The sequence below is a fragment of the Chiloscyllium punctatum genome, chromosome 8, assembly GCF_047496795.1.
Source record: "Chiloscyllium punctatum isolate Juve2018m chromosome 8, sChiPun1.3, whole genome shotgun sequence".
In the NCBI taxonomy this organism is placed as follows: Eukaryota; Metazoa; Chordata; class Chondrichthyes; order Orectolobiformes; family Hemiscylliidae; genus Chiloscyllium; species Chiloscyllium punctatum.
In genome coordinates this window covers 130,820,439-130,832,517 of record NC_092746.1, presented here as the reverse complement: position 1 = coordinate 130,832,517, position 12,079 = coordinate 130,820,439, and the positions used below count along the sequence as shown (strand labels likewise).

The 12,079-nt window shown below is 46.9% G+C and overlaps 1 protein-coding gene across 1 annotated transcript; it reads left to right on the top strand.

The window, feature by feature from the left end:
• Positions 1 to 987: 987 nt before the first annotated feature.
• LOC140480922 (uncharacterized) lies at positions 988 to 11,831 on the top strand. Its single transcript, XM_072576508.1, has 3 exons — positions 988 to 1,122; positions 3,338 to 3,436; positions 9,515 to 11,831. The coding sequence occupies exon 3, from the start codon at positions 9,564 to 9,566 to the stop codon at positions 10,746 to 10,748; it is 1,185 nt and encodes a 394-aa protein (XP_072432609.1). The 5' UTR covers positions 988 to 1,122; positions 3,338 to 3,436; positions 9,515 to 9,563; the 3' UTR covers positions 10,749 to 11,831.
• Positions 11,832 to 12,079: the final 248 nt, after the last annotated feature.

Here is a 12,079-nt window from a genome sequence, read left to right as displayed (position 1 = left end):
TCATGAATCTTGCCTTTCCTATCCTTTGTCTTCAACGGGACATACCTATCTTGCACTATCTTTAACCTATCTTTGAAAGCTTCCCACATCTCAAATGTGGACTCCCCTTCAAATAGCTGTGTCCAATCCACATTTTCCAGCTCCTACCTAATTAATCTTCGGTTAAGTGTCCTCCAAGGCAGCCTTCGAGATACACAACTACACAGAATCGCAGAGCAAAAACTGATAGCCAAACTCCATACCCATGAAGACAGCCTCAACTGTGAGCATGGGTTCATGTTGTGCTATTTGTAACCCCACCAGACTGTTCTGTATTTGTAAAGTCTTCCTTATTGCCCTGTTTTGACACCATCATGTGATAACTTGCTATGATCTCTCCACCTTCATTAGTTTGTACAGTTTTGGATTACTTCTTACTTTGGTGAGATCCTTGGCATGTTGGCACTTTACTCACACCGTCTGACACTCTTGATCACCTGCAGAGACTTATTACCCAGCCTATCGACACTCCTCACACCATTTGTATGACCTTGTGATCTCTATGCCTGGACATTCTGTGCCGATGTGCCTCCCTGCACTTCACCTGATGAAGCCTGTAATTTCAAATAAATGTGTTGGACTACAACCTGGTGCCTTGTGACCTCTGAGATTGTATCAGGCAAGACAGGTATGCAAGCTATTTCCATGATTGACTAGAATGAATGAATGCTGATGGATGCAAGATTTCAGATGAAACAATAGCTCAGAGTTTCAGATGAACTGTTTATGAATCAGCCCGGCTCCTCAGATTGGCTCAATCAATCAGAAAATTACAATATCTGATACTGCTTTACATTACACCTTTTCCTGAAACAGAAACTAATTTACATGGAGGAACTAAAATATGTAAATGACATTGCTGTATCAAACTGCCCGAACTACATTGGAGGAATTGACATGTCAGTTACCTGCTGACAAAGTCAATGACAGTGAGCCTGAGCATTTGGGAGTTTTTGAACTGTATATAAAAGGGAGACTTGACCCAGAGGAGCTGACACTCCAGAGACAACATCAGTCCATGAAGAAGGAACGTTGGGAGAGAGAACATCAACATTGACCTTAGCTCAGCCAGCTACAACCAGGGTAATACAATCGTCTTTACCATCTAGTGCTGCCGAAGCAGATTTTAATCCAGTGTAAGAATGTAATAATTTAAGAACTGTGAGGTTACTTAGGAAATAGAGGAAAAAAAACAATATACAGCATCTGTTTCAATGATAATAATCTGAACTTTTCATCTCTTTATTTTTCTGATTTATTGGTATGATTTAGTACTTTTGAAGGTCTATAATGCTAGACACTTTATTTCTTTATTTTTGAATCTTTTTTCCTGAAGAATTTGTACTGAAGAATCTGTACCTAGGTATCTTTGTACTAAAAATGCCATTGTAAGTGTTGACTTGTAAATGTTTCACTGTACACATGTGAATACATGTGACAAGAAACCTAATTCGATTCAGTTCAAGTTAAATCACAGCCCGTGCTCAAATACATCTCATTATCAGTCAGTATGCAAGTAAATCTGAAAACCTTGTAACTTCGTTTACCTAGTTCCCAATCCCAACCATCCTGCAGCCACGTCTCAGTAATCGCTACTATCTCATAATCTCCAATTTGAATTTGTGCCTGCAGCTCATTTATTTTATTCCTTACACTCTGTGCATTTATATAGCGAACCCTTATTTGGGCCACATGCTGTAACCTGTCCCTCAGCACTGGTGCTTTATTCATCTGTGTATTCTTTCTCTTTTCCAGTTTAATCAATGTACTTATAGCTTTGCCATTAGCTGCTGTATCTGAAATAGGATTGTTGATTGTTTCTTTACTCAAACATGTTCCTTGATTTTGAAACTTCATTGACTTCAAGCATACTGGAAATTCTTTGCAAGTCTTGAAGAATTGCTATGGAACTGATTAGGTCTCTGGTTGGGATGCCCTTCAGAAGCTCAGGGCAGACTCAATGGGCTGAATGGTCTCTTTCCACACTGTAGGGATTCGATGAGTCTATGATTCTGGAGACAGACAATGGGTCTCAAAAATATCAAGCTCCCAGACTCTTCTCTCTGATGTTCCCTCTTGATCTACCCATGTCCCTCATAGAGTATTAGAGATGTACAGCACAGAAACAGACCCTTCAGTCCAACCCATCCATGCTGTCCAAATATCCTAGACTAATCTAGTCCCACCTGCCAGCACCCAGCCCATATCCCTCCAAACCCTTCCTAATCATATACCCATCCAAATGCCTCTTAAATGTTGCAATTATACAAGCCTCCACCAAATCCTCTGGCAGCTCATTCCATTCACGTACCACCCTCTGTGTGAAAAGTTGCCCCTGAGGTCCATTTTAAATCTCTCCCCTCTCACCGTAAACCTACGCCCTCTAGTTCTGGTCTCCCCCACCCCCCGGAGAAAAGACCTTGTCTACTTACCCTATCCATGCCCCTCATGATTTGATAAACCTCTATAAGGTTACTCCTTAGCCTCTGCGCACCAGGGAAAACAGCCCCAGCCTATTCGGCCCTCTCTTATCCCTCACCTCCAGGCTGCTCCTTGACATCACCATCCCAAAGTAGGCTGCTATTTGTCACTCTACACTGATGCCATCCAGCTCTACCTCTCCACCAGCCCTCTCCAACCCTGCACCGTTGTGAAATGATCAAACAGCTTCTCGGATATCCCGGACTGGGGAGCGTAAACATTAAATGTTATGAAGACTGAAGCTGCTGAGCCTTTGACCGACCTGTTCTGTCCCCATGAGGCTCAGTGTTGTACTTTGTTTTGAAATGGTCAGCACCTTGGGATGTTTGATTATGGTTTGATTCTCAGTCCTCTGTCCTGTCACCATCAGACTGGGGAAAGCCACCTCCATGTGACCACATCATTACTGCAATTACATAGCCACCGTTTCCAGAACAACTGTAAGAATGTGTGTGTTTCTCTTAATCACCCAGTGATGTGAAATTTGACTCCTCACTTTGAAAGGATTGATTTTATCGGGAGACTGCCTTGCTCTGTGGTCTGTGTCTCTCTCACCAGCCCTGTTCTGATCTCTTCACCCCCTCCCCTTCCCTCTGTACCCCAGCCCTCCCCACTCTATGCCTCTCCCATCTGCACAACCCCCCTCCTCTCTGTCAGGCACGCCCCTCTTCCCTCTGCACATGTTCAGGAATGAATCTTGTTGCACGCAGTCCCAACCTCCTTGGGCCTGTCTGAAACACAGTGGCTCCATGTTCAGTTTCTACTCCCGGTGAGGTACTGTCACAAATAAAGTGTTTTTCTCTTTCTTCATTCTCAGGGTGTGGGTGTCTCTGGCTAGACCAGCATTTCCTGCCATCCCTTACTGCCCAGAGGACAGTGAGCAGTCAACCACATTGGTGTGGGTCTGGAGTCACAGGTAGGCCAGTTTCCTTCCCTAAAGGACATGACTGAACCAGGAGGGCTTTTTTGACAAATAATTCATGATCATTCGACACTTAATCCCTGATTTGTTTTTTATTGAATTCAAATTCCTCCATCTTCCATGGCAGGACTCAATCCAGGTTCCCAGAACCTTATCTGGATTAATGTTTCTCGAAGTGGAGAAAGGTGACCAGTGGAGTTCCACACGGCTCAAGTGCTGGGGCCTCTGTTGTTTGTAATATACATCAATGATCTGGAAGAGGGCACTGTTGGTCTGATCAGCAAGTTTGCAGATGACAAGAAGTTTGGTGGAGTAGCAGAAAGCATAGGGGACTGTCAGAGAATACAGGAGGATATAGATAGACTGGAGAGTTGGGTGGAGAAGTGGCAAATGGAATTCAATCCAGGCAAATGTGAGGTGATGCATTTTGGGAAGTCTCATTCTCGAGTGAATTATACAGTAAACAGAAGAGCCGTGGGAAAAGTTGATGAGCAGAGAGATCTGGGAGTGCAGGCCCATTGTACCCTGACGGTTGCTGCACAGGTGGATAGAGTGGTCAAGAAGGTATATGGTATGCTTGTCTTCATCGGACGGGGTATTGAGTATAAGAGCTGGCAGGTCATGTTAAAGTTGTACACGACTTTGGTTTGGCCACATTTAGAATACTGTGTACAGTTCTGGTCACCACATTACCAAAAGGATGTGGACACTTTGGAAAAGGTGCAGAGAAGGTTTACAAGGATGTTGCCTGGTATGGAAGGTGCTAGCGATGAAGAGAGATTTAATAGGTTAGGATTGTTTTCATTAGAAAAAAGGAGATTGAAGGAGAACCTGATTGAGGTTTACAAAATCATCAAGGGTATAGACAGGGTGGATAGAGATAAGCTGTTTCCCAGGGTGAGGGATTCAACAACAAGAGGTCACGCGTTCAAGGTGAGAGGTGAACAGTTTAAAGGGAGATATACGTGGCAAATACTTCACACAGAGGGTGGTGAATGCCTGGAACACGTTGCCAGCAGAGGTGGGAGAGGCAGGCACGGTAGATTCATTTAAGATGTGTCTGGAGAGATGCCTGAGTAGGTGGGGAGCAGAGGGATAGAGATACTTAGGAATTGGGCGACAGGTTTAGACAGTGGACTTGGATCAGCTCAGGCTGGCTCCCCCCAACCCCCCTCCCCCGGTTGCTCTGATATAAATCTCTGAGCAAAGTCACCACTCACAGCCACGGTGAAAACCATCAGAAGGTGAGACACTGTTCCTGATCACTCTTCCTGCAGCCTGGAACTGGGAACTGGGTGGGGAGCACTGGGAACTGGGCACTGGGTGGGGAGCACTGGGCACTGGGTGGGGAGCACTGGGCACTGGGGAGAGAGCACTGGGCACTGGGAACTGGGTGGGGAGCACTGAGCACTGGGGAGAGAGCAGTGGGCACTGGGGTGGGAGCACTGGGAACTTGGAACTGGGGTCTGGGCACTGGGGATTGAGCAGTGTGATTAGGTTTTCGAGATTAGGTTTAGGTTTGAGGATTAGGACTGGGATTGGGATTGCAGATTGAGATTGCGGGTAGAGGATTGGGATTGGGGATTGGGGTTTGGAATTGGACACTGGGTGTGTTCTCGGAATGCCTGGAACCTCTTGACCCACATTGTAGAGAACCATGTTCAACCAACAGCCCCCAGTGTAATGTGCAGTCGAGAGTAATCTGAGCTTTACTCTGTATCTGACCCCGTGCTGTCCCTGTCTTGGGAGTGTTTGATGGGGGACAGTGTAGCTAGATCTTTACTCTGTATCTGACCCCGTGCTGTCCCTGTCTTGGGAGTGTTTGATGGGGGATAGTGTAGCGAGAGCTTTATTCTGTATCTGACCCCCTGTTTCACTGAGTCAGGAGCATTTGAGGGGGGAAGAGTGTAGAGGCAGCTTTACTCTGTAATACTCAGGGACAGTATAGAGCGCGCTTCAGTCTGATACTGGGGAACAGTGTAGAGGGAGCTTCACGCTGTTACTGGGGGGGACAGTGTAGAGGGAGCTTCACTCTGTTACTGTGGGGACAGTGTAGAGGGAGCTTCACTCTGTTACTCGGGGACAGTGTAGAGGAAGCTTCACTCTGTTACTCGGGGACAGTGTAGAGGGAGCTTCACGCTGTTACTGGGGGGGACAGTGTAGAGGGAGCTTCACTCTGTTACTGTGGGGACAGTGTAGAGGGAGCTTCACTCTGTTACTCGGGGACAGTGTAGAGGAAGCTTCACTCTGTTACTCGGGGACAGTGTAGAGGGAGCTTCACGCTGTTACTGGTGGGGGGATCAGTGTAGAGGAAGCTTCACTCTGTTCCTGTGGGGACAGTGTACAGGGAGCTTCACTCTGTTACTGGGGGGGGGACAGTGTAGAGGAAGCTTTATGCTGTTACTGTGGGGACAGTGTAGAGGGAGCTTTATGCTGTTACTGAGGGTGAAAGTGTAGAGGAATCTTCACTCGGTTACTAGGGGACAGAGTACAGGGAGCTTCACTCTGTTACTGATGGACACATACTGTGTGTGGGTGTGTGGGTGTGTGGGTGTGAGCGGGCGTGTGGGTATGTATGTGGGGGTGTGGGTGTGTGTGTGGGGGAATGTGGGTGTGGGTATGGGTGTGTGGGTGTGGGGGCGTGGGTGTGTGGGTGTGGGTGGGTGTGTGTGTGGGGGTGTGGGGGCATGGGTATGGGTGTGGGGGTGTGGGGGGGTGTGGGGGGCGTGGGGAGGCGTGGGTGTGGGGGTGTGTGGGGGGGTGTAGAGGTGAACAGTTTAAGGGAGATACACGTGGTAAGTACCTCACACAGAAAGTGGTGGGCATCAGGAATGTGTTGCCAGTCGAGGTGGGAGAGGCAGGCACGGTAGATTCATTTAAGGTGAGTCTGGAGAGATGCCTGAGTAGGTGGGGAGCAGAGGGATACAGATGCTTAGGGATTGGGCGACAGGTTTAGACAGTGGACTTGGATCAGCTCAGGCCTGGAGGGCCGAAGGGCCAGCTCCTGGGCTGTAAATTTTCTTTGTTCTTTCTTCTTTAACTCAGCAAGAATAGCAAGAGGCCTTTGACTGCAAACATTTCTTACTCATGCATTTATCCAAATATCTTTTAAATGTTGTAACTGTACCCGCATCCACCACTTCCTCTGGAAGTTCATTCCACATGTGAACTACACGGAGTCTAAAATAAATTGCCCCAATATCCTTTTTATACCTTTCTTCTCTCACCTTAAAAATATGCTGCCTGGTCTTGAAATTCCTCACTCGACAGAAAAGATATCTGCCATTCACTTTATCTATGACCCCTCATTATTTTATAAACCTGTATAAAGTCACCTCTCAAGTCACCTTTGCCCCAGTGAAAGCAGCTCCTGCCTATCCAGCCTCTCCTGGTAACGCAAGCCCTCACTTCCCAGCAACATCCTGGTAAATTGCTTCTGAACTCTCTCTCTCTCTCTCTCTCTCTCTCTGAAAGAAGGCAAGGCAGTGGCAGTCTGGGGACTGGACCTCTATGTTGCAGAGGCTGAACGGCAACTCTTCGACACCACGTCCTAATTCCCCCTTGACTGCGACCCCACCGTGACCCATCAGACCAAAATCACTCACACTATCTGAGCACTCATCACCTCCGGTGATTTTCCCTCCATTGCCTCCAAACACATAGTTCACCCCCCCCGCACTGCCCAGTTCTACCGGTACCCCAAGATCTACAAGTCCAACTACCCCGGCTGACCCATTGTCTTTGCATGTTTCTACCCCTCAGAACTCATCGCATCCCACTTCGACTCCATCCTCTGTCCTTTAGTTCAGGGACTTCTCACCTACATCCGTGACATCAACCACATCCTCCATTTCTTCAGTAACTCTCGGTTCCCTGGTCCCCAGCACTTTATCTTCACTATGGATGTGCAGTCCTTATACACATCCATACTCCACAAGGATGGCCTCCAGGCAACACTCCCTTGGACTTTACCTTTAAGTGTATAAGTCCTGATAAGATTTACTTTCCTACAATGCAGCACCTCACATTTATCTGAATTAAACTCCATCTGCCACTTCTCAGCCCATTGGCCCATCTGGTCCAGATCTGTTGTAATCTGAGGTAACCCTCTTCGTTGTCCACTACACCTCGAATTTTGGTGTCATTTGTAAACTTACTAACTGTACCTCTTATGCTCACATCCAAATCATTTACATAAATGATGAAAAGTAGAGGGCCCAGCACCGATCCTTGTGACACTCCACTGGTCACAGGCCTCCAGTCTGAAAAACAACCCTCCACCACAATCTTCTGTCATCTACCTTTGAGCCAATTCTGTATCCACATGGATAGTTCTCCCTGTATTCCATGAGGTCTAACTTTGCGAACCCATGGGGACCTTGTTGAATGCCTTACTGAAGTCCATATAGATCACATCTATCCCTCTGCCCTCATCAGTCCTCTTTGTTATTTCTTCAAGAAACTCAATCAAGTTTGTGAGACATGATTTCCCACACACAAAGCCATGTTGACTATCCCGAATCAGGCCTTGCCTTTCCAAATACATGTACATCCTGTCCCTCAGGATTCCCTCCAACAACTTGCCCACCACCGAGGTCAGGCTCACTGGTCTATAGTTCCTGGCTTGTCCTTACCACCCTTCTTAAACAGTGGCACCACATTCGCCAACCTCCAGTCTTCTGGCACCTCACCTGTGACTATCGGTGATACAAATATCTCAGTAAGAGGCCCAGCAATCACTTCTCTAGCTTCCCACAGAGTTCTCGCGTACACCTGATCAGGCCTTGAGGATTTATCCACCTTTATGCGATTCAAGACATCCAGCACTTTTTCCTCTGTCAAAGCTGAGAGGATGTTTCCCTCATGCGAGAGTCCAGAACCAGAGGACACTGTTTTAGAAAAAAATGGGCACTAATTTAAGACATGAGAAGGAATTTCCTCTCGGAGAGTTCTGGGTCTTTGGAACTCCTTGCCACAGAAAGCTGCAGCAGCAGTGTCTATTTAAGACTGAGGGAGATAGATTTTTTTTTTGGGAATGAAGGGTTACAGGGAAAGTGCAGGAACGTTGGATCAGCTATGATCCTATTGAACGGCACAGCAGGGTCAAGGGGCTGAGTGGTCTCCTCAGAGAGCTAGGAGAAAGTGAGGACTGCAGATGCTGGAGCTCAGAGCTGAAAAATGTGTTGCTGGAAAAGCGCAGCATCCAAAGAGCAGGAGAATCGATGTTTCGAGCATAAGCCCTTCTTCAGGAATTCCTGAAGAGAGCTTCAGTGCAGAGGGATTTGGGTGTCCTTTTGCATCAATCATAGAAAACTAGGATTCAGCTTCAGCAGGTAATAAGGAAGGCCAATGGAATGTTGCCATGTATTGTTAAAGGGATGGAGTGTGTAAGTAAGGGAGTGTTGCTGCAATTGTACAAGGTATTAGTGAGACTGCACCTGAACCATTGTGGAGAGTTCCTCCTTTATTTGAGGAACATTGGAGGCAGTTCAGAGAAGGGTCGCTAGATTGATTCCAGACATCAGGGGTTTCCAAACATGCAGAGATTGAGCAGTTTAGGCCCGTTCTCTCTGGAGTTTAGAAGAATGAGAGGCGATCTCACTGAGGTCTATAAGCTGCTAAAGGGGATTGACAAAGTCGATACAGAGAGGATATTTCCTCACATGGCTATCTAGAATGTGAGGTGATAGCTTTAGGATAAGGGGTAGCAGATTTAAAACAGAGGGAGGGAGGAATTACTTTGCTCAAAGGGTCATGATTCTGTGGAATTCCCTCCCCCCCATCCCCACCCCCACCCCCCGCTCCCCCCCCGCCCCACCAAGTACGGTGGATGCTGGGACATTAGTAAATTTAAGGAGGAGACAGATAAATGTTTATTTATTATTGGGTTGTATGGTTATGGAGAGCAGGCAGGGAAGTGAAGTCGAGGCTGAGAATGAAATCAGCTGTGATCATTTCAAAGGTGGAGCAGATTCAAGGGGCTGAATGGCCTACATGTGCTCCCAGTTCTTAAGGTCTTCACTCTCCCCGATACATTGTGGAGTCATAAATAACTTTTATCTTTTTTTTCAGAGACAACTGAAGGAAACGACCATCCGAACACAGTGCTCAGCCCATCAGTATGGCAGGAACAGCAGTAGATTCCCTGGAACTGGCAAAAGCCAGCACTGAGGTTGCAACTGCAGTGGTTGCAGTGAGAAATGCGATGTCAGTTGTTGAGAGTTTAGGAAAATTCGCCTCTGCTGCTGGAGCGGTAGGAGCCATCTTTGGGGTAGCAGCAGCAATTGTTAAACTTGCTATGGGTAATGTGGAGAGTGAGGAGCTGAGATATATGAAGGAGCAGTTCCAGATAGTCAGGAACCAGCTGGATGTCATTTCAGGTCAGATTCAGCAAGTGCTTCAGGCTATCGAACAAAGTACAGTTAATAATCAGTACTTCCCCCTTGAGGAGAATCTGAAAAACCAATTCAGGAAGTACATGGACATCCTGAACGCAAATCCGGAATACCGGGAGAATGAGAAAGAAGAATTCCTCACACACTTCAATGAGACTAAAGGTGACCAGAACCTTCACACTCTCTATGATGCAGTGATGGGGTATTCTGCCATCTTTGGCAAACCCATTCTGGAAACTGCCATGCAATATGACCAGAGGAACCGGCGTCTGATGGAGGGGCTCTGCTGCCGCCTCAAAGAGCTCTTCTGTATTGGTCTGATTGCCCTGGTGGGTCACTCTGCTATCACTGGGACCGATGTAGAGGCATTAAAGAGAGAGTGGAATGAGAAAATGGGCAAATTAGAGAATAAAATGAAATCCATGATAGATAAGTGCATCAATGAGTTTGCTGAGCAGGCAGAAATAGATGTTGAGAAAATGATAATTGAAAAGGGTGGAAGAAATAACTGTGAATGTGTAAGTTACATTCTCAATGGTTTATCAAAGAAATATGACTGGGTTAAATGGTCTGTACGGGTCTATAACTCTGTCAGTGGCTTCGACAATCACTGTGTCATTGGCCCCAATTATTTTCACTTTTTCAGACGCAATGGGGTTAATGCTGTTGTCTCCTATGCAATTGATCCAAAACCAATTAATGAAAGTTCCATAAAGCAGTTAATGGAGGGGAAAGATGGCTGGTCTGATGCAAGAAAAGTTGCAGAACATGTGGACAATAACCTTCCCTCTGGGTATGTTGTCCATGTAGTGAGACGCTTCAAGGGTCTGTGGTACCACAGTAACTTTCCTGCAAGTTGTCATTTCTGGGAAAATTACTCAGGTGTCACCCTGTGTGTCCACTCCACATAAAGATCCTCCTGAGTTTTCCAGTTCCTCCTCCCCTGAGTTGATGCTGCTGTGCTTCAGGGGATGAGGTTTTGATTTTTGGATACATTACTCTATCATTGATCAGCATCTATTCCACAAGAAAGTAATGAAATCTTCAATCAATTCTCTGAAGTTTGATTAGGTATTTGACCACTTATCTCTCCCTGACTATGATACACCCAACAGCAAGTTTGTCTCTTTTGTCCTTTTGTGTAATTGGTAAAAAGCTATATTCATTTGATGATCTCTCCAAGATGGCGTTCCCTCCTCACTGTGATAATTGATTCTTTGATCAATATTGTGAAACCTCTTTTCTCTTCCATCCCTCTCTCTATCTCACCTGAATGCCCAATAATGTTATGCTGCTAGTCATGTCAATCTTTCAGACAAGTCTCAGTTACAGCTCTGACATCATACTCCTACAAGGAGCATGCTCCTGTGTCTGTTCAGATCGAACCCATCCAACTTAGACAGGGCCCACCGTCTCTAGAATTGAAAGCTTGGTTTCCTGCACCATCTCTCCAGTGACACATTGATCTACTCTACCCTTCCATTCTCATACTCTCTACTCCATGACACGAAGAAACACCCAGAGGTTGCTATCTTTAAAGGTCTGCCTTTCAATTTCCGACCTAACTCCCTCTGTCTACTTGCAGGACCTCATTTCTCTTTCTCCCTCTGATCACTGGTCCCAATATGGACCATAAATTCCAGCTGATCACTGTTCCCCCTCCCAGTGCCTTTCAGTTATTCCATGACAAATCAGGGTCTGGCACCCAGGAGGCAACACATCGATACATCACGGCTTTGAAATGCCCTCACAAGTGACTCCCCGATCACTACCGTCCTTCCACACTTCTTCCTCCCTCACCCTCACCCTGAGTATCTGGAACACCCACAATGCCATGGCATTGGCTCTGGCCGGGCTCCACAAATGAACCATCATTTTGGTTTGCAATTGACCTACATTTGGGGAACTCCCTCTTGACCTGCCTGGTCCCCTTCTTCTGTCTGGTCGCCCCTTCACCCTGTCCTGACATTTCCTTAAGCTGGGGGAGGTTGGGGGGGGGGGTGGGGGGAGGTTGGGGGGGGGTGGGGGGTGGGGGAGGGGGGGTGGGGTGTAGGGGGAAGGGTTGAGGAGGAGGGGTGACCACATCCTGAAATGCATTACCCACAATTCTTCCACCTGGTGAATGCCCCATGCTCCACCCAGCTGCTCCTGTATCCAAAGGTCAGGCTCACACTGCTCCAGGCAGAGGCACTTCCTGGACATACTCACCCAAGGTACAGGAACCATCTCGGATTTCAGGAAT

Bases quoted from the DNA above. Each gene is read 5' to 3' on its own strand.
- LOC140480922 (XM_072576508.1), top strand. From the start codon at position 9,564: ATGGCAGGAACAGCAGTAGATTCCCTGGAACTGGCAAAAGCCAGCACT.